This window comes from Eschrichtius robustus, chromosome X (genome assembly GCF_028021215.1).
Source record: "Eschrichtius robustus isolate mEscRob2 chromosome X, mEscRob2.pri, whole genome shotgun sequence".
NCBI classification, from domain to species: domain Eukaryota; kingdom Metazoa; phylum Chordata; class Mammalia; order Artiodactyla; family Eschrichtiidae; genus Eschrichtius; species Eschrichtius robustus.
The window spans coordinates 134184927-134206598 of NC_090845.1; the positions used below are offsets into that span (position 1 = coordinate 134184927).

At 64.2% G+C, this 21672-nt stretch overlaps 1 protein-coding gene across 3 annotated transcripts; it reads left to right on the forward strand.

Moving 5' to 3' along the window:
- The first annotated feature begins 3859 nt into the window (after positions 1 to 3859).
- BGN (biglycan) lies at positions 3860 to 21341 on the forward strand. Of its 3 annotated transcripts, XM_068534122.1 has the most exons (9): positions 3874 to 4012; positions 13935 to 14194; positions 14469 to 14581; positions 15160 to 15373; positions 15947 to 16057; positions 16337 to 16430; positions 16522 to 16660; positions 20537 to 20625; positions 20941 to 21341. In XM_068534122.1, exons 2-8 carry the CDS (start codon positions 13954 to 13956, stop codon positions 20615 to 20617), a joined length of 993 nt encoding a protein of 330 aa, XP_068390223.1. In that variant the 5' UTR covers positions 3874 to 4012; positions 13935 to 13953; the 3' UTR covers positions 20618 to 20625; positions 20941 to 21341. The 3 variants fall into 3 exon arrangements, with proteins under 3 accessions (XP_068390224.1, XP_068390223.1, XP_068390222.1); XM_068534123.1 differs by lacking the exons at positions 20537 to 20625; positions 20941 to 21341 and adding an exon at positions 18052 to 19194 and having other exon boundaries at positions 3860 to 4012; XM_068534121.1 differs by having other exon boundaries at positions 20537 to 21341.
- Positions 21342 to 21672: the final 331 nt, after the last annotated feature.

Genomic DNA, 21672 nt, shown 5'->3' on the forward strand with positions numbered 1-21672 from the left:
GGAGCTCAGGGTGGGGGGATCTCTGTCAGCTGCTGCCACCTCTATAGGGGCTCCCTCTGAGCCTCTGGAAGCCCTGCCCACTGGGCCACCTCCCAGGCTCCCAGGCTCTGCCCTTCAGGGACCCGCATCAAAGGCAGGGTTTCGTGCCCACAGGGGATCAGAGGCTTGAGACCTGCCCTCTGGGTGCCCTGCTTCTGTCCTGGGCCTCCCCTTCTTGCTTTGAAGCCAGGGCACCAACAGCTGCAAGCCAGGGGGACGGGCTGCAGCTGACTCCGGGTCCTTCTCCACACACAGGCCTACAGGATGGCAACAGGCTTAGATGGCCCTGCCTGGGGTGGACCCACAGCTGCTCACCAGCCCTGCCGCCCCTCCTCTCAGCCCCCTTCCACCCTGCACGTTTCTCTCCCCACCACCGCTGGCTTCTGCCTGCCCCGCACCCCTGCCCCACTCCCTCTGAGCACCTGCCCTGGGCTCTGGGGCTCCGGGCTGGGGCAGCAATGACCCAACAAGGCCTAGGTGAGGGCTGCTGCTCCTGCGCCGGGACACAGCGGTGTGGCCTGAGGACCGGCAGGGGCAGGGGCGGGGGCCCGGGGCAGGACGCTTTCCCGGGAAGCCTGAGCCGGCCACCAGGCTGCTTCTCGGCTCAAGAGGGCCGCGTTCTTCGCTCCTTCTGGCAGAGGGGTCTTCTGCCAAGGGGCCTGCTGGGGTTTCTTGGCTGAGGGGCGGGCTGGTGCCGGCAGGATCACCCAGCCCTCCGAAGTCCCTGGGGGAAGTGTCCAGGCTGGGGCTTTGGGGGCCTGCCCAGCGGTGTCCCAGAGGTGCAGGGCATGCTGGGAGAGGGCGCTGGTCACCCCCGCCTCCCCCGGCCCCACCTCTAATCCCTCGGCCAGCCCTGTCTGCCACTGGTTCTCGTGGAGCTAAGACAGCTGTGCATCGGCCTCCTCCAGGGGCCCGGGGGCCTCAGGAAATGCCTGCTCTTCCTTCCTGCCTTGCCCCCCATGCCTGCCCTCCCCTGCCTCCTGCTGCCTCCTCGCAGCCCTGAAAGGCCAGAGGGCAGGAGGCTGCGGCTCTGCTGGCCAGCAGGGACATGCTGTTCTCAGCGCCGCTCAAGCTGGCGTCCAGGTTGTTCCCGCACCGCGGCCACAGAGAGAGCTGAGGCCTGCGGAGAGGGAGGGGAGGGGGAGGCCCAGGACTGAGGTGCCGGCCGGCTGGTCTGGGAGTGGCCCCCAAATTAGAGGGCCAGGCCCAGTGACTCAGTGGGCCTTGGGCCGGGTGTGCAGTTATGGCTTATTGCAGACTGCAAACCACAGACACAAGAGCCTTCCAGGCGCAAGAACAGTATTTACGGACATATCGCCCCAGACGCACCCTCCAACTGCGGGAAAGAGCTCCAAGGCTCAGGGTGTCACCTCACCACCGCCCCCAAGTTCCTCCCTCCAGGAGCGTGCCCGGCCCACCACTCGGCCTTCCCACCTCATTGCGTCCCTGCTCCACACGCCCTCCACACCTGGCCCTGGGCTCTGCCTTCCACCAGCAACGTCCCTCTTCCCTACTTGTCTGCTCTAAGTCATCTCCTCGAGGAAGCCTTCCTGGGCCTCTGGTGCTGTGTGGCCCTGGCGTGCCCCAGTCCCCTCCTCACAGAGGGGACCTTACTCAGTAAGCGACTTGGCTCCCTGGGCAACGGGCATGCCTTGTGCCCATTTTTTTTTCATTTGAAAGATTTTTAAACAGCTTTATGGAGATAAAATTTACATACCATACAATTCACCTATTTAATGTGTACAGTTCAATGGTTTTTATTTGCTATATTGGTTTAGCACATTTTCATCACGTCCAAAAGAAAACTCATACCTTTAGCTGTCACCGCTCTATCCACCACCATCCTCCCTGGCCCTGAGAAACCACGAATCTACTTTTTGTCCCTGTAGGTTTGCCTGTTCTAGACATTTCATGCAGAATCATGCAATATGTGGTCTTTTTCAACTAACTTCCTTCGTGGACCACAATGTTTTATACGTGGTTTAGACCCTCTTTCTCCTCCTCCCCAGCTGCGACGGGGGGTGCTGAAGCTCAGTGGGGCGATCCAGAGATGTTTGAATATGTCGCCAATAAACAGTAAAAAACAAACAAAACAGACAAGCAAAACCGACTCCCCGTGTCTGGAAGGGCACGTGCTCTCTCCAGTCTCCTGCTCACAACCATTTGTAACTACCTCACCCAGGAAAACAATAAGGAGTCGGAGCTCCCGACCTGGCCCTGCTTTTCTTGCTTCTCCCTTTTCGTGACCCAGCCTGGAAGCTTCTTGCAGGCAGGCACCACAGCTTGGTCAGGCCACCATTTGTGTCCCCAGGTCTGACCAGGGGTCCCTGAACTGATGCTGGTGAACAGAAAAGGGGTCTGGGCCCAGCCACTTCCCCTGGCAGAACTTTCTAGATCCTTACCTGCCTGACGGCCTGAAGCTGAGCACCAAAAGACTAAACAACAGCTGGCCGGCTGGACGGGACCCTCAGGCCTCAGCCCTGTTCTCCTTTCAGTGGCCCCGCCTCTCCCTGGCCTGCCCTCGGCCTCTGCCCTGTTGAGCTTTTTCTCTTTTTATGCATTTTTCTTTTCCTCTCAGTGGAGTTCTGTCCTGTCTTGTGTTGCCTGCCTTCGTTTCCTCCTTATTCTCCTTTGCAGATCTCAGTGTCGCTCCCTGCCTCAGTTTCCTCGCCCCGTCTAAACCCTCACTTTTGTCTCCCAAAACTGCTCTTGCAGGAGTCTCCCTATGACCGAGGCTGGGTACACGGGCCCGAGGGAGGAATGGGACCCCACCCAACAGGAAGGAGGTGTCGGTCGTGCTACGGCCCTGGGCTCATCTGGGCCCTCAGGCAGTGGCTGAGCTTCCAGTGATGCCGTGGATGTCATGGCTGATGACGGCCTCTTCCTGGGACGCTTGGTGGGCTGACCCAGTTACCCCTGTAAGTGGCCAGCACAGGGCTCAGCCCCGAGGAAGTGGCCACCCTCAGAGCGGTTATTGCACCCTAGGGGACCTGCTCAGATGGAGCAAGAAGGATGACTCGCTGGGCTCCTCCTCTCTGAATCAGCTTCTCTGAGCCTCAGCACGGGGCAGGCAAGCTGGGGAGGACCCCCAGTGTCTGTGCTGCCTCCTGCCAGCCCCCAGCTGAGTCCCATCCTGATACACACAGACAGGACCGCTTCCTCTTTTTTAGGGAAAAAAAGGCTGGAGTGGGCTGGGAGGTGGGGGCGCCCGGAGTGCCCGGGAGCCTAGATCAAGCCCTTCCAGAAATCCACAACAGCTGCCACCCTGATCCCTTTCCAGGCTGAGGCTGCCACAAGTTCTGGGAAGGCTCAGGACCAAATTCCGGGGCCCCCCTCACTGGACTAGCAACCAGAGGCCACCTCCCCCTTGTCTGCCTTCCGTTTCTGCCCTCTCGCCCTCCGTCTGCCCGGCCTAACGCCCGCAAGCCGGCTCCCGCCCCTCTCTGGGCCTCAGGGTCCCCATCTGGACAGTGGAAAGTTTGAATCTCTGAGGCTGCGCCTGCCCAGAGACGCCAAGGGTCCTTGTGTGAGTTAGCCTGTGTGTCCCTTCACTGTGTGCCCCAGGGGTGGGGGGAGTGCTGGGGGGCGCAAGGGGGAGGGGTGCAGCTAGCCCAGCTGGTCTACAAGCAAATTACTCCCCTTTGAAGCTGCCAGGGGGGCCGGGAAGCCTGCCCCCTCCCTCCCTCCCTCCCTCCCTCTCTCCCTCCCTCTCCACCCCACCCAGCCCCCCTCCCCTCCTTTCCTCCCCCCTTCCCCCGCCGCCCCTCCCCGCCGTCCCCTCCCGGCGTCGTCGGCAACGCCCGCCCAGCCTTTAGCCTCCCTCCCGCCACCGCCTCTGTCTCCCCTCTCTCCACGAACTGCCCAGGAGCGAGCAGCTGCTCTCCGACGACCCGACGGACCGACAGACGCACGGACTGCCCGACCCTCAAGACTGCCAACCAGCCAGCCTGTGCCCGCCGCTTCCCCTCCTCAGGTAGGGTCCCCCACCTCCACAAGCCCCGTAGTGTCCCCGCTGTTCCTACGCTGGCCCTGAGCTGCTCTCACTGTCTCGCCCCCGGGTCCGCTGCCCCCTCACCGTCCTCGAGACGCCCCCGACCCTGCCAACCCCACGCTCGCCCTCCTCGCCCCTCCTCCAGTTCCCCCCGCTGCCCCCTCCCCACCCTCTCCGCCCCTAGGCTGCCTGTGGATTCCCACTGCAGGCTCCTGGTCCGCGCCCCTTCGTCGCCACCCTGCGGCCCCCTGGGTCCTTGTCCCATTTCTGCCTCTTCTCCCTTCTGTCCTCCAGGCGCCTTCTACATCCCCTTGCCTCACGCCTCTGACCTTGCTCAGCTCTGCCCACATCTGCGCTCTCTGCCTCCCCCTCGGGGTTCTTCCCCCTGGCTGCCACCCCAGAGCATCACCCAGGCATGGCTGGGCGGCTGGCACCCTGGCTCTGCCAATGGCCCCCTTAGCTCGCTGCAAGTCCCGGGTGCACTTTGCACTTGGCCCTGGTTAGGAGGACCTCTGGGCGCCCGCCCAAGCTCGTCACTGGGGAGCGGTCCCCACTGCCTGGGGCTAGTCCACGGCGTGGGCTCAGAGACTTGGTTTCCCAGGCACACCCCAGGCACCCTGCCCAGATATTCCTTGCTTACCCGCAGGCTAATGCCGTGCCTCCACCTCCTCCTGGGCGAGGTGTGGGTCCACAGAGTCCTGGGTGGGGGGGGGGATGTCCCTGGGTGGGGCTGCCTGGGCAGCTCAGTCCCCTCTGTCCCCAGATCCCCCTTGGATTGAGGTTCCAAAGGGGAGTGCAGAGGGAAACTCAGGCAACTGTGCTGTGTTAGCCAGGCAGGTTTGGCCTGGGGCCCCGGAGGGCTTCTGGGGACCATGGGTAGATGTGAGGACACCATCATCCCAGGATGGGCACCTTTAGGAAGGGGTGAGGTTCCAGAGCTCCCAGGTTAATGCTCCGTCCCCCAAAGGCAGCCCCCCACTGGTGCCTGGGGGCATCTCAGGAATGGAGAGAGAGCTCCAGTTCTGAAATAAAGTGTAGCTACAAGGTTGCCCTCCGGAGCCGTTTGGGAGGGGAGGCGTGGCCCCTGCTGGTCCCACTCCCACCCCATCCATTGTACAGAGGGGGCACCTGAGGCCCAGAGAGGGGCAGGAACCTGCCCACAGTGGCACAGGCAGTCAGGGGCAGAACTGGGGCCAGGACTCAGAGCTCCTGACTGACAAACCCCGGCTATTGACCCCATAGCACCCAGGGAGCCCTTAAAGTCACTTGCATGTTGACGATGATAGCTATGGTCAAGTGCAGTGCGTGGGGATTGGAGTGAGAGGCGGCAGGCCCACTGGCCCTGCCCCTCAAGCTCTCAAGATGGCTGGCATGCTGAGGGAACTGCCGAGGGACCCAGGAGAGGAACAAGGGAGAACGGAGCTCTCTGGGTGTGCCACTGAGTATCCTGGAAGGCTGGGGGATGGGAACACCACCTCGCTGCTCCATGGGCGGGGCGGGGCTGGGGCCTGGGCACTGGTTGGTGAGAGCTTCCCGAGTTGGCTCCGCTGAGTGGAGCGGGAGGACCAGGGTCCTCCAGGGCAGGGTGCTGGGTGGGGCGGGCGGGGCAGACCTCGCTCAGGCCAGGGAAACTGTTCTCACGCAGTTGAAGTCTTCGTAAGGGCCACTCAGGTTGCCGATTCGGTGGCCAGTCCTGCCCTCTGGGGGCTCCTGCTTCTGTGCCCTCACCCCTCCCTGGCCGGCCAGCTCTCCACAAGGTAGGGACTGACTGAGATTGAGACAAGCTGGAGAAGCTCAGGCCCCCCTCAGTGCCAGCAAGGAAGGTTCCCAGGAGTACGCATCCAGGGCTGCGGGATTGTGAAGAGGGAGAGCGCACGGCCACCACCGCCATCCAGACCCTGGGGAGGCTGGTGGTTCGGCAGAGGCGCCTTTCTGTGGGACCTCCGGTGTCCGGCTGCCGTGGGCCAGCGTGGGTGAGCCTCTGAGGGCAGTTCTCTGTGCGTGCATCGAAAGGAAGCCATAGTACTGTCTCCAAGCCGCCAAGACCGGGCAGTGGGAAGAAGGCTGGGAGCAGGGAGGGCCCCCATGGCGAGGCAGCGAGCAGCTGAGTGGCTGCCCTGGCCACCCCGGCTGGCCCACCGACCGGCCCACCTTCACGTCCCAGGACCCGGGTCACAGAGGGCATTAACCATCCTACCGCTTTTATGCCCTGCCCTGGAGCAGGGACCAGGGGCCCCACTATGTCGATGGGGAGTCCGAGGCCCAGCCCCTTCACCAGTGGGTCTGGTGGCAGTTCTGTACCAGCTCATTTTAGGGGCCCAGAAATGTGGGGTGCCGGCCCTCTGACCGTCATGCAGGGTGACATGCAAGCGTTGGCCCCAATTTCTCCCCAATCCCATCAGTGGCCCTGGCCCATCAGAGGAGCGTGAATGGGGAAGGACCGGAAGAGAGGGGGGTGTTCGTAAGACAAGAAAGCGTTTCCTTTCTTTAGCAACATTCCTTAGTCACTCAGGGCCACAGAGTGTCCCTTCCAGCACCGGCGGCGTCGAGTCCCAGAGGAAGGATCTGTCATGAGCCTCTTCCCAGGCCCACCCACCACCAGCCCTCCTCCACTCCCTGGAGAAGCCCCAAGGAGACAGGCCTGTCCCAGCGGTCACTTGTCCTTGGCCGCCTGGGGATGCAGCCTGAGGCCGTGGCCGGCCCCCAGGGCCACCCTTGGAGCACGTGAGCTGCGGGCGGCAGCCCAGCTCCCAGACTCCCAGTGGGGCCCGGCGCTGTCTGGCTCGCCTCCGGGCAGGGCCCCAGTCCCAGCTCCGGGGCCTCCAGAGCCCCACCTGCTAGGCCACTTTCCGTGGCATGTCTGGAGCCCCTCTCCTTCCCTGCCAACACCCTGGATTGTTAGAAAGTTCCTCCCCAGGGTTGGAGAGCTTGGTCGCTGCCCTGAGCTGCCCACTCCTCCCCGTGCCTGTCGGCCCTGCTGGTGGGAGGGGACACACCAGCCCAAGGGCTTAGCTCAGATCCTGAGGCTGGAGGGTGATGGTGGCTCTCCTGGGGCGCCCTGCTGTGAGCGTGGGGTGGGGGTGAGCATGGGCCCCCTCTGGAGGCAGGCACACCCGGGTCCTGCCAGCTCTGCCCCCTCCTGTCCTGCCGGCTGGTGCCCGGGGCACTCAGTGCTCCTCCCGCCCCCTCTGTCCCCTCTGCTCACATACTGGGGCCCACACCTGATCACCCACGAAAGCTTTTCTGTGAATCCTATCTTCGAGGAAGCCGGTGCGGGCAGAGGCAGAGGGGACTGCCCTGGGAGGATGGAGAGGGCGTCTGCTCAGTCCTGCCCCAGGCCAGAGGCTAACTGGTAGCCCTAGAGCCAGGCCCTTCTCCAGGCTTCCAGAACCAGCTTCCCAGTGTTCCCTGGGGCTGTGCTTCATCTCCCCACCTTCCAGATGGAAGGTTCTGGGGTGAAAGCCCTCCCCTCGCCTGGAGTCCCCAGCCCCAGGGTCCCCCGGGCTTCCTTCACGCCCTCTGGGACTCCCTTTGGCTTGTCCCCCACCCCCTCTACTCTGGGGTTGGCCAGCTCCTGGGTGCCTATGGGAGCTGCCCACTTGCCCAGGCCCCCCCAGCCTCAGCTCCTCCAGAGGCTGCTCGGCCCCCATAGCAGTCTGCAGAGCAGCCCAGCTCGCGCTCACTGGCAGGCTGGCATCGCTGACATTCCCAAGCCCAGTGAAGGTGCCAGGGACTCAGACGACTCACGCCTGCCCCTCCCCATGGCGACACATCCTTCAGGTCTGGGGGACTGGGGCTCTACCCGGCCTCCTCACAGCCAGCTCTCCCGATCCACGGCATCTGAAGGCCAGACTCAGCAGAAACCCCAGCCTGGAGCTGAGCTGCAGGACAAGGGGCAGCGGGCTGGGAGAGGTCCCAGGCTCCATGCGACTCTGAACCGGCCCCTGCTTCTCCCCCACCAGCTGCCTCTGGGTGGGTCAGATGGCCAAGAGGGACACAGCAGTCAGAGACCCGAGTGGCCATGGGATCGGGGATTTGGGGAACAAAACTAGGACCTGAAGGACAGGGGCGGAGGGCAGACAGAGTCTGGCTCTGGCAGCCCTGTCCCTGGAGACAGGGGAAGTTTGGGAGGTGAGCGCCACTTCCATCCTCGCACAATCCGAGTTCTAGCTTGGCCTCGATTGTGGTCCTGTGGGCCTTACTGCACAGGGGTGCGACCCCAGGAGCCCTGGGAGGGGCTGAAGGTGACAGGTCCGGCGACCTCCTAGGCTAGCTGCAGGGGGCTACGTCCACCCCAGCCAGAGTCCCTGGTTCAGTGAGGGAGCAAGGCAGACAGGACCTCGGGCTCTGGGAGCCAGGCTGAGAGCATCTCGCTGTGGGGTCTGGCACCTGCTGGGACCTAAAATGCTTGGGGGAACCTCCCGGGCCAGGCTGGGATGATGGCTTTTCCAGGCCACCGCCCTGCAGCTGGAGGCGGAGGCAGAGGGGCTGGGGCTGGCCTGATGGGTGCACTTGGGCCGAGGAGAGGCATCTGGCCCCGCGGGCTGAGGGGAGCTATGGATGGTGGCGGTCAGAGAGAGACGCCACGTTTCTAGAGGATTCGTGATGCAAGCCAGGGGGCGCAGGACCCACAGGGCAGGGCCCTGCTTTCCATCAGTGTCACCTCCCAGCCAGAGTGAGGGAGATGCAAGGAGTCTTCTCCAGGGACCAGGGGCTGGTTCGGCCGCCTGTGCAACCCAGGGAGCTTGGGATTCTGTGACTTTGGGGTCTGCAGCAAAGTCTGCGGGGGCAGAGGGTGGGGCAAGGCAGGTGTGCCCCCTCTACCATTTCCTCACAGTGTGGCCTTGGGCAAGAGTTTCGGGCAGGCTCTGAGCCTCAGTTCACCCATTCATCCAGTGGTAGAAATGGCACTTCCTGCTGGTCCTCAGGAGGGCTGTGCTAAGAAATCACTTGAGTGCCCTGTCCCGCCCCGGGAAGGGATAGGACACCCTCCCCCTCCCTCAGGGTTTCTGCAGCGAGCCTTGGCGGGGGGGAAGGGCACCCAGCAGCCCAGGACCCCCAGCTGACCTGGCTCATCTGCCGCCTGACTCTGGCACGGCAGAAGGCCAGCACTGGGACCGCCTGCCTTCCAGAGGTTTCCCAGCAGGTTGGGGGCGGAAGGGATGGCTGTCCTCAGGGCCGTGGGGAGAGACGTCCGGCCTGGTCAGCACCGGCCACCTAGCCGCCTCCCCGGTGCCAGTGCTCTGCAGCAGACGGGCTGGCTCCCTGTTGGCCTCCGACACCCACATCCAGGTCAAGTCTGTCCCTGAAGGCTGCAGGGGCACAGGACCCAGTTCTGTCCAGTCACCTCAGCAGCGCCAAGACCCCAGCAGGGAGGAGCGCCCTGGCCAGCCACGCCTGGATGTCTGCCCCCCTCGTGGCTGGAAGGCGTGCAGACACCGATGGGGCGGGGCTCAGGGCCCCCCCCACCCGCTGCGGCCACGACCCCACACACAGTCGCCCCGACACGCACGCACATGTGTAAGCCTCAGGAGACCCACGGATGGTGCACGTCCCCTCTCTCAGGGCCCGGGTGTCGGCTTGCGGAGCAGAGCTCTGGGCAGCGCCCCTGCCTCTGGCCTGCTAGTAGAGGCTGGGCCTCAAAGGCTTTGGTGGACAGAGGGGAGGGGGGAAGGGCGGCCCGCAGTCCCGGGACCCGTGGGGCGAGGTGGAAGGCGGCACGCGCGTCCGGGTTCAGGTTGGGCTGCTCAGAGGGGCCAGACACCCGGGTCGAGGCTGCGGGACAGCGTCAGGCGTCCGGCATCTGCGACTTGGCAGCTGCGGGCCGCACATCTGCAGGCGAGCTCCCAGCGCCTGCCAGACCTCAGGCCCGCTCCCGCCGCCCTTGGCCTGGCCTGAATGCCTGGCACGGCCCCTCCGTGTTCTCAGGGGCTGCCAGTGTGTCTTGTTTGGCTGTGACCTGGAGCAGTCCCAGTTGGAGGACTGCGCTGGCTTTCAGAGGGCCAGACAAGGAGAGCCCTATTGGGTGGGCGGCCCTCACTCCAACCTGTGGGCGCGCGGCCTGAGGCCTCACCGCCATCACCGCTTCTTTCCTTTGCTCTGAGGAGGAGGAGGGGCCCATCCAGCTCAGAGAACACTCTGATGGGGCTCGAGGCTGCCTGAAGTCCTTGGAGACACACCCAGGAGGCCCAGAGGCCTGGGTAGTGTGGGGAGTGGGGGCTGGCGGGACTTGCCGTGGGTCTCACAGTATCTGTCCGTGGGGGGCTCCCGCTTCCGGGGCTGAGGGCCCACCGGCCTCCTGCACGTGTGTGTGGGGGGGGACCCGGTGTGAGGTGGGGGGAGGCAGCCCTGCAGCTCGGCTTCCTCCCCCAGCCTCTGTGCACTGCCCACACTCAGCCGGCCAGGCCAGAGAACTCCATCACCCCCGGGCCGTGTGTGGAGCTCCCCGGCCGAGGCCTGAAAGCCCGGGGCCTGGAGTCGCCTGAGCGGGGCTCCAAGTCTCAGGCTGAGTGACTTGGGGAACGTTGGCTCCTCTCTCTAGGCCTCCGTTTTCTCCTCCATAAAGTGGTGCCTTCCTCCCGGGCGCCCCCTCCAGGCCCCTCCCCAGCTCCTTCTGGCGCTCGCGGGGGAGCGGGATGGGGGGGGGGTCTCTTGCGGCCTCCCGCGGGCTTGGTGTCCAGCCGGCCCCCTCCGCTCTGCACAGTTCTGGCCGCTGAGTCTCCTGCCAGCTCTCCGCGGGGAAAGGAGGGCTGTGCCGGAAAGCGCGCCAGCCTGCCCACGGCCTGGGCCTGGCCAGGAGCCGGGTAAAACCAGCCAAACCTTGCCCTGTGCTCTGTCACGGGGCCCTGGGGTAGGGCCTCCAAGCCCTCAGCCTCCCTCCCCCTGAGAGTGAGCCTGCACTGCAGCCGGCCCTTCCCCTCTCTGCCTCTTTGTGGGGCCCCAGATGCAGCAACATCAGGATATCAGGCACGGCGGCTCGGAGCCTCCGTCCCCCCAGGGAGGGTCCCGTGAGCCCTCTTGGGGCCCCAGTGGCTAGTCCTGCCCTGGTTGGCCTTCCCAGCGCCTGTCCATCCTCTCCCGCGGTGGAGGGGCCAGATGCGGGTGGAGGCCCCCAGACCTTCCCGGTCCCACCAGGCTGGAAGAGGCCTGTCTGCGCGCACCGCTCCCCGAAGCCTCCCCCGGGCCTGGCCAGACCAGGTGGACGGGGGATCCCAGAGCCTCCCAAGGATCCTGCCGGGCGTTCCAGCCCTGACTCACCCCCCCCCCCGTGAGGTAGTGGCTTTGGCAGGAGCGCCAGGCAGGGGGGAAGCAGTCCCTCTCCCGCTGCATCTCGCCCTCCTGCCTTCATCCTTCCTGTTCTCTCCGCTGCTCTTCCTCCGCCCAGCCCCGGGTGTCCAGCAGCCCCTGGGCAGGGGCCCTGCACAGCAGCGGCAAGCCTGGGAGGCCTAGGCCCACCCTGCTTTGCCCTGGGGTTTGAAAACTCGTGTGAAGAAGGAGGGACTCGTGGTCCAGGTAGGCAAGCCCAGGGCCTTCTCCCAACTCTTTGCCGAGGCCCTCTGGGGGCTCCCCAGGTCCTACTGGGCCAGCCTGGGGCTGGCGGGACCTGGAGTGTGATCACGGGCTCTCAAGGCTTGAAGGAGGCAGGGAGGCTGGGCGCTGCCCCAGCATGAGGGACCCTCACTCTGATGTGTGACCGGGGCAGGCAGGCAGCTTTTCTGAGCCCGTCACTGGGGCCCGCTGGTGGCGCTCTGGGGCACAGCATCCCGGGCCCCCTCACGCTGGCAGCTGCAGCTCCGTCCTCAGGATGGTGGGAGCCAGGACAGGCCACGTGACCAGCTCAGCGGGGGGCCTGAGGAGTGCGAGAGGGGGCGGCAAGATGGGGATCAATGGGAACCCGAGGTGCAGAGCTGCTGCGCCCACGTCTGGAGGTGGTCGCAGCCCCCAACCCCTGCCTGCTGGTGGGAGGACTCCAGGGCAGCAGTGCCCACTGCGGCAGCCAGCCCAGCCCCACATCGACCGGGCCTGCCGGGGGCCTCCTTCCCCCTTTGCAGCCGGCCATCAGGCTCAGGGGGCTCACCCAGCCCCACTGAAGCCCCGAACAGCCCTTCCCCTGGCCAAGATGGGCCCCAAGTGAGGGCCTCCCTGGGGCGGGGCTGGTTCACGTCTGCACCTGGGGCAACCCCAGACACCCCGCACCTGGGAGACAAGAAGGGCAGGCGCACTTATTCCTCTTTAACACGGGAAAATGAGGCTGGGGCTTTCCCAGGAAAGCGGGTAGTTGGGGGTGGTAGGAGAGGCAGGGGCTCCAGCCTCCTCCTGGACACTGTCTTTCAGCAGAGGAGCCTCTGGACAAGCTGAACCTGCCCGCCACCCTGGCAGCAGGCTGCTCCCCTCCGGTGGCCTCGCCAGGGGGCTGGGCCGCGGCAGAAGGAAGGGTGGGAGCAGACGCGGGAGGCCAGGGGAAGGCTCACGGCCAGGGGAGGAAGCCAAGGCCCAGGGGAGCGGAGGCGGGGGGGCGAGGGACACCCCCTCCATCTCCAGGATTCCACACACAGCCTGGGAGAATGCCCCTCTCCTCCGCCTTCCCTCCAGCGCTGGCCCAGCTTTCTGCCCAACGTGCCCATCCTGGTGCCTTGGCCTCTTGACTCTCTTAGAAAAATGTGGGTGTGCTGCAAGGGGGGCTCAGGCAGGAAAGGAAGCGACTTGTGGTCACCTAAGTCAACCCTGAGCGCGCCCACGCTGTCCTGAGCATGTGGGATTGGCCCGGGCCACAGTGGTTTCTTTAAATCTGAATTCCTCAAAGCCTGTGGGGGGCAAATGGCTGGGTTTCCCTCTCCGCCTCCTCCACTAGCCTCGCTGACCCCCCAGGCAGGCTGCGGCTGGCTCAGTGGCTTGTGCGTGTGTGTGTGTGTGTGTGTGTGTGTGTGTGTGTGTGTGTGTGCTTGCGTGAGTGTGTGTGTATGCTTGCGTGAGTGTGTGTGCGCTTGCGTGAGTGTGTGTGTGTGTTTGCATGAGTGTGTGTGTATGCTTGCGTGAGTGTGTTTGTGCGCTTGCGTGAGTGTGTGTGTGCGTTTGTATGAGTGTGTGTGTGCTTGCGTGAGTGTGTGCGCTTGCGTGAGTGTGTGTGCGTTTGCGTGAGTGTATTGTGCGCTTGCGTGAGTGTGTGTGTGCGTATGTGCTTGTGTGAGTGTGCGTGCTTGCGTGAGTGTGTGTGTGCTTGCGTGAGTGTGTGTGTGTGTTTGCGTGTGTGTGCGCTTGCATGAGTGTGTGTGCGCTTGCGTGAGTGTGTGTGTGTGCTTGCATGAGTGTGCGTGCGCTTGCGTGAGTGTGTGTGCATTTGCGTGAGTTTGTGTGTGTGCTTGCGTGTGTGTGTGTTTGCGTGAGTGTGTGTGCTTGCATGAGTGTGTCTGTGTTTGCATGTGTGTGTGCTTGCGTGAGTGTGTGTTTGCGTGTGTGTGCTTGTGTGTGTGTGCTTGCGTGTGTGTGTGTGCTTGCGTGAGTGTGTGTGTGCTTGTGTGAGTGTGTGTTTGCGTGAGTGCGTGTGTGCGCGCTTGCGTGAGTGTGTGTGTGCTTGCGTGAGTGGGTGTGTGTGTGCTTGCGTGAGTGTGTGGGTGTGTGTGTGCTTGCATGAGCGCGTTGGAGGGGTACAGACTCACCAACTGGGAAGACACGGAGTTGCCCACTGAGGCCAAGTCCTGCCCGGGGTCTCCTGCCCACCCACACCTCCCTCCCGGCCCCTACAGCCCAGGGTCTGGCTGCACCGGTGAAGGGTGAGGGGTGAGGGACACAAGGCCAACACATGCAGAACCCCAGCCCCCCGGGCTCAGGACGGTAGCCAGGCAAGGGCCCAGAGGATGGGCGTGGGCGCCAGCTGGGCACTCCTGATGGCCTCTCCTCACCCCAGTCTCGCAGGCACGCCCACCATGTGGCCCCTGTGGCCTCTTGCGGCCCTGCTGGCCCTGAGCCAGGCTCTGCCCTTCGAGCAAAAAGGCTTCTGGGACTTCACCCTGGACGACGGGCTGCCCATGCTGAACGACGAGGAGGCTTCAGGCGCCGACACGACCTCGGGCATCCCAGACCTGGACTCCCTCCCGCCCACCTACAGCGCCATGTGCCCTTTCGGCTGCCACTGCCACCTGCGGGTCGTTCAGTGCTCCGACCTGGGTCAGTCCAGTGGGATGGACGTGGAAGCGTGAGGGTGGGTAGGGGGTGACCCCAAGCCAGCTCGGGAATCCTGGTTTCAGTGTGGGAGGGTGTCCATTGGTCTGCTTGCCAGCAAGCGGGGAGCGAGAAGCCCCTCCAACTGCCGGCTCTGGTGCTGGCCCACTTGCGGCGGAGCCCCTGCGTGCGGGTCTGCGTGTGCGCGAGTCCCTGAGCTCCGCGCCACTCTGGGGTCATGGCCGTGGCTCACGCCGGTGACAGTGGTGCCGGCCCCCAGGTCTGAAGGCTGTGCCCAAAGAGATCTCGCCCGACACCACTCTGCTGGACCTGCAGAACAACGACATCTCCGAGATCCGAAAGGATGACTTCAAAGGCCTCCAGCACCTCTATGTAAGCCCACCCTGGCCCTTCCAAGGGGCTGCAAGGAGGTGGCAGGCCCGCAGCACGGGGGGTTGGGTCCAGATGGCTGTGGGCACGTACTTGTGGAGTGCGAGAGGGGACCAGGGACCTGGGGAGTCCTGAGAGAGGTCTGGAGGCAGCTATGGTGGGAGTGCCCAGGGTCACAGGGCACATGTGCAGGTGTCAGCAGCCATAAGTGCAGGACAGGATCACTCAGCCCAATTCCCTTTTTGACTGAAAACTTTTCATCTTATTGGCTCCTCCCAGCAACACAGTGAGAAAAGATTTCATTGTAGCCAGGGTGCAAGTGGGGAAACTGGGACACAGAGAAGCGGCAGGCCGTGCTAAGCAGCAGTGGTATTGCTGGGCCTGAGCGCCAGCTCCCCGATCTGCGCTCTGCCCGGGAGCACAGACGGATCTCCTGGAGGCTGAGCTGGGGCTCAAACATCTGTAAAGTCCTGATAACTGCTAATCGCGAATCGCTAGCTCAGGTGGCAGGGGATGGGGGAGAGGAGAAGGCGGGCAGGTGGGGGGCTGGGGCCTTCACTTCAGCACGCGTGCTGCCTCAGGCCCTGGTCCTGGTGAACAACAAGATCTCCAAGATCCACGAGAAGGCCTTCAGCCCCCTGCGGAAGCTGCAGAAGCTCTACATCTCCAAGAACCACCTGGTGGAGATCCCTCCCAACCTGCCCAGCTCCCTGGTGGAGCTCCGCATCCATGACAACCGCATCCGCAAGGTGCCCAAGGGCGTGTTCAGTGGGCTGCGCAACATGAACTGCATCGGTGAGCGAGGTCCCACCAGTGGCGGTCGTCACCCCTCCCCGGCGGTGGCAGTGGATGGGGGAGGAGGGTCAAGGAGGGGGGCTCTGCCAGCCAGAGCAGCTGGGTGCTGGGCTGTCCGGGACAGCCATGAACCAGCCGGCTGGGCCTCACGGAACTTTCTGGAAGCTTGTCTAGGAGCACGCCCCAGAGCTGCCAAGGGAAGGTGAAGAGAAACTCAGGGCCCGTAAGGAAAGGGAAGGGAAAGGGCCAGTGCAGCCAGCCAGCCAGGGGCTGGGCAGGCGGGGGAGTCCGGCCTTGATTTCTGTCTCCCCTCCCTTTCTCCCTGCTCCCTCTGCCCCCTAAGGCCGATGCCAGGCCCAGTGCCCTTGGGAGTTAGTGGCCTTGAACAGCGAGGCATTTGCATTTAGTCCATTTGCGTTAGTAAATTAGTGGCACTGCTTTCAGGCAGAGATGGGGGAGCGGGTAATTAGCAGGGCCCATTAGGCCAGCCCAAGCCAGGCAGCCGACAGGCTCTGGGGGTGTGTGGGCAGATGCCCAGGCCTGGCTCCAGGGCTGAGGGGGCCTCTCTCCTAGAGATGGGTGGGAACCCCCTGGAGAACAGTGGCTTTGAACCTGGAGCTTTCGATGGCCTGAAGCTCAACTACCTGCGCATCTCTGAGGCCAAGCTCACCGGCATCCCCAAAGGTAGGAAGGCGGCCCTTGCTTCCTGCACTACCTGGCCTTCGGAGCACACACGGACACAGGTGGGGGGCCTGGAGCCATCTGGAGGCACCCAGTCTACTCAGGGAGGGCTTTGGCTGCCCCTCTCCCCACCTGGGGCAGAGCTAGGGTCTCTGCTCCACCAAGCGTGGGAGCGTGCACACACACGCACACACGCACACGCGCACACGCACACACAGCATCAGCCCACACACATGGCCTCCCCTCCTGCATTCAGCCCAGAGCATCCTCTTTTCCTGGCAGACCTCCCCGAGACCCTGAATGAACTCCACCTGGACCACAACAAAATCCAGGCAATCGAGCTGGAGGATCTGCTCCGCTACTCAAAGCTGTACAGGTGGGCTGGGGGGCTGGGGGGGCCTGAGTCCACAGTCCATGTGGCCTGTGGGCCCCACCACACCATCTTTTTCTCATCCACCCCTTCGCAGGCTGGGCCTGGGCCACAACCAGATCCGCATGATTGAGAATGGGAGCCTGAGTTTTCTGCCCACCCTGAGGGAACTGCATTTGGATAATAACAAGCTGTCCAGGGTGCCTGCCGGCCTTCCGGACCTCAAGCTCCTCCAGGTGAGAGCCAGGGAGCGGGAAGCCCCTGGTGCTGGGTTCTCTAGGACTGGGGGAGGGGAGCAGCCTACATCCCGGGGGTCAGCTCCCCAGCCCACGGCCCTCCTTGCTCAGGCCCAGCACATGTGGGCTCTGGGTACAGAGTGGAATGGGACCTTGCTGGAAAGGAGCAGTCTCAGGGATCCCTCCCTCAGTGCCAATCACCTGCCCTGAGGAAGAAGAGGGTCGAGTGGGGATGCCACTGTGGACGGCAGAGAGGGCCGGGCACGGGCGGAGCGAGGTTGTGAGGGAGGGGCAGGAGCCGGCCCGGTAGATACTGGAGCTCAAGGTCTCTCAGGTGGGTGAAACACCAGAAAGGTGCGGCAGGGCCCACGAGGTCAGGGAACAGTCTGGGCACGGGGGTACACAGATCTGTGGCAAGACAGGGACAGCCCAGGGCAGGAGGTGGGCTGATGAGGGGATACAGGGCCTGGCCTGGGGTTCTCTCAGGGGCCCTACCCCCAGCTTGGCTGTCAGCCACATGGATGAACTTGGCTGTACGCGGCCCTGCTCTGGACCTCAGTCTCTGCTTCCAACCCATTCACACGTGCCAGGAGACCCGCCATTCTCGCGGGCTGGCCAGTCAGAGCCGCGTACACCGGAGCCCACCTGAGCCCTGCGTGGGGACCGCCCACCTGCAGCGGCAGCGCCCCCCTGGCCAGGCCGAGCGCGCCCTCTAGCGGCCGTGTGCGCCCTCTAGCGGCCGTGTCCTTGCCGCCTCTAGAGGGCGCTGCTGCAGTCTGAGCGCCTCCCTGCCGTCCTTGGGGCCTCACTCCCTGACCCTCCTGTCCCATAGAGCGTGGCTTCGGGGAGCTGGGGGAGCGGGCGTAAGTGCCCCTGAGGACCGGGAGAAGGACGAGGCTCTCTCCTCTCACGCCCCTGGGACTCTGGACTACGTGGCTGCTTCCCTGGGGGCAGACCCAGAGCCCAGGGAGGGCCAGGGACTTTATGTGAGCCCAAGGTGCCACCCTTCCCGCATCGACAGTCCCACCCCACCACTCGTGGCCCACGTACCCCTCACCTCACACCCACTCCCCCCGAGCTCCTCATCCCAGCACCCAGTCACACACGGTGCCTTAACGCTGGCCAACACCCGCCCAACAGCCATACCCAAGCCTCAGTTTTCTCCTCCAGACAATGGGAGGATGACCTCCATGCCCTCAAAGGGCCGCGTGGATGCAACACAGTGAAAAGTGGCCCATGAGGCGGTGGGGCGGGACTCAGCCGGGAGGGCGGGCAGCAGCCCTCGGGGTTCTGCCCTCCGCTCGGCCTACCCAGGCAGGACACACTCAGGCAGGGGGGTCGGGGCGACTGGGCCACTGCCCTGAGCCTGAGCCACACCCCTCTGCCCCCAGGTGGTCTATCTGCACACCAACAACATCACCAAGGTGGGCGTCAATGACTTCTGCCCGGTGGGCTTCGGGGTCAAGCGAGCCTACTACAATGGCATCAGCCTCTTCGGCAACCCCGTGCCCTACTGGGAGGTGCAACCAGCCACCTTCCGCTGCGTCACTGACCGCCTGGCCATCCAGTTTGGCAACTACAAAAAGTAGAGGCGGTGGCAGCCGCCAAGGTGGCCCGGGCGGGGTCTCTGGGGAGCACAGCAGATGTCCTGAGGGGGGAAGCAAAGCAAGGGAGCGAAGCCAATGCTCAGCTGCACCCGACCCAGCCCAACCCTTGATCCCTAACCCCCCTCATCGCCGCCCGACGTCCTTGCCCTGGCTCCCAAGTGCGCAGGTGAGGCGTGAGGCCTGGCCCCCATCACACGCCCCTTAGCTTCAGAGCTGCCCCTGGTCCCCCATCATGACCACGCAGAGGTGCCCCCACGAAGCTTTCTTCCCATTCACCCCAAAACCGAATTGTCTGAGGCTCCAGTCCAAGGAAAATGGTCCCTGGGTCTGAGGGGCCAGGGATGGAGAGAGCGGACCCCGCTGAGCCCACCCTACCTGCCTGGCACACATCCCTCCTCGGCCTGGCCTGCTACCCTTCTCCTCCCATGCCCCCTGCCATCCTTCTGTGAGTTCACGGCCATCCATCCCAGCCTCTTTGCTCTACTGGCCCCTGGACCAGTCCTCTCCATCTCTCTCTGTGTCTCCGTCTGTCCCTCCCTCGTCCTCCCTCTCCTCTCTCACATCCTTGGGCTGGGTCTGGTCTCTGTCTCGCTGGGCTTCTGCCCAGCCCCTACCCAGGCAGGCTGCGGTGGGGGACAGCTGCCCCCACCCCACCCAGGCCTCGCCCCCAAGCCTCGATGATCCTGCAACCACGCGCTCCACAGTCCAGGGGGAGCATTGGACTCAGCCAGACTCTGAGAGTCTGTCCCCTGCGAGGGGCCCATCACGCTCCTCACTGCCCCCTTTCCCCTACAACGGCTAGCTCTCCCCTCCCGTTGCCTTCCAGCCCCTGGGGTAGTGAGGGTTCCGAGTGATCACGCCCAGGTTGAGGAGGGGCTGCTTCTGAGGTCGGTTGTTGTCTTTCAATTAAAGAAACACTGTGCAATACGGCTGCGTGTGCAGCCTCTCGGGGTGGACTGGGGACCCAAAAGAAACGGGAGCCACGAGGGACCGCTGTGGTTGGCTCCCAGGTGCCTCCTCTCCGTGCCCAGTCGGAGACTTGGGCTGCCTGCCTATTCGCTGCTTTCCCTGCCTTCAAGTGAGGGTCCTCAGCACCCCCAGGTTCGGGGCTGGACCAGGAGGCCCTAGGCAATCAGGCAGAAGGCCCCAGGCTGCCCCCTTCCCGCCCCTTCTAGTCACTTCTGTTGCCCCAGCTATCCTCAGACTGGGCTCCTGAAGCAGGGCCGGCTGAGGTAGCATCTGCCCTCCCAGAGCGGAGTGTCTGCCAAGCAGCCGCTGGCTGCAGGGCACCAGGCCAGAAACCCCCCCCAACCGAGTGGGAGCCGGGAACTCCTAGGGGCCCCTGCCTGCCTGTCTTGATGGGGTTTGGGGGCTCAGCACAATACCGGATTTTGGCTGTGGTCAGAGCTGTGTGCCACACCTGTGTCAGCACCAGGGGGCGCACTCCCAGGAGGGCCAGGCCTCATGGGGACAGGGCCCAGTGCTGTGCGCGCCTGCCTGTACTGGCTTGGCCTGGGCTCCCGGCGCAGCGACCACCCAGCAGAGCCAAGCCCAGGTCGCAGCGTGCGGGTGCCGGCTCCCAAGAGAGGATCCAGGGCGCAGCCCGTGAAGCCTGGGGACATAGGTCTGCCCCGGAAAGGGAGTAGGGGGGGACAGTCCCCCAAGAAATGCCCCTTGGATGGCAAGCCCAGCGGGCTAAGCAGGAGACAGGCTATGGCCTGGCCGCTCTTCCCTCATCCTACACAAGGCACCTCTGCCCCAGGTAATGGGATCCAGGGCTTCCCTGAGCAGCGTGGGCCACCAACGAAAATAGAGCAGGCAGGGCTGCCGGGAGTGCCAGCCCAGGAGAGAAAGAGCCCAGAGGCGCCGCGCGCTGGCTCCGTGCACAGAGCCCTTCTGCCTGGCCTGGTCCTGGGGCACCCGGCGTCCCCGGATTTCTCCTTTTGGGGGTGGGAGGCACCGCTCATTGTGGTGGCCCAGCGATAGAATGTCACCCGTTGGCATCATAGCACTATTCTGGGCCGTGTGCTCCATGGCCCGGCAATCTCTGCTGAGCTGGGCAGGCTCAGGGCAAGGGCACTGGCAGGGGTCCAGGAGTCAGGGCCTCGGACAAGTCCCCTCGCTGGCAGGAGGAGGGGCAGCCGGCACAGGGCCTGGCGGAGACAGAAACACGGAGCCCTCGGGCTGTTTCTCTGCGGGCAGGTCTGGGCACCGGACCCTGTGGTGTGGGTTCAACTCAGCCCACCATGGATCTCTGTCTTCCCTCTAGGCTTGCTGCCCTTCCTTTCCTCCCTGCTTCCTTCTTACTCTGGGACACCGGTGCCATGACACGCTAGTGGGACCGCTGTAATAATGCTGGTAGGCACAGAGAACCCCGTGGCTGGGCCCCAGGGAAGGTGTCCCGTAGGCCCAGTGGGTCACCACACACGAGAGGGGACAGCGCCACGCAGGCATGACCCACACTCTGCCAGACCAGAGTGTGGCTGTGAGGACCCAGGGGACCACTCAGGCCCCACTGCAGGCGCCAGGGAGGTGAACAAGGCCGCACCCCACGAGGGCTTGGGGATCATGGTTGGAAAGGAGGTGTCCGTACCCAGAGCACTTGGTCAAAGACAAACGGCCCTAGGGGACTTCCCTGGTGGCACAGTGGTTAAGAATCCGCCTGCCATGCAGGGGACACGGGTTCGAGCCCTGGTCCGGGAAGATCCCACATGCCACGGAGCAACTAAGCCCGTGCGCCACAACTACTGAGCCTGCGCTCTAGAGCCCACGAGCCACAACTACTGAGCCCGCGTGCAACAACTACTGAAGCCCGCACGCCTAGAGCCCGTGCTCCGCAACAAGAGAAGCCACTGCAATGAGAAGCCCGCGCACCGCAACGAAGAGTAGCCCCCGCTCACCGCAACTAGAGAAAGCCCGCGCGCAGTCAAAAAAAAAAAGAGACAAACAGCCCACTTAGCCTCACTCTGGTATCGAGTGTGTTGCAGACTATTAGATGATAGTAATAACAAAACAAAAGTTGAGACTGACTGGCCTTTGAAAAAAGCCTATGGCAACATCTCTGTCAGCCAACAGTCCCTCGTGTACACTTCCCCGCATGCCTTATACTCCACGCAAGGCTCCTCCCTGCGGAGCTCAGGGCCCAGCTGCGGTCCCAGGAGGCCCCAGGTGGCAGAGCTGCAGAGGGCTGGGCCGCTCTGCTGTGAGCTGTGGGCAGGTGCATGGGCGGAGGGGTGTGCAGTCGCAAAGCCTCGGTAACCCCGCAGGAAAGGGGCAGGAAAGATGGGGGAGGGGCCAGGTGCAGTCGACCTTGGGTTGAGTAGGAGCCTGCACTTGGGTGCAGATTGGACGTGGGGTGAGAGTTAGGGAGTGGGCAGCGTGGGGTGTGGCACCCCCGGGGCCTGA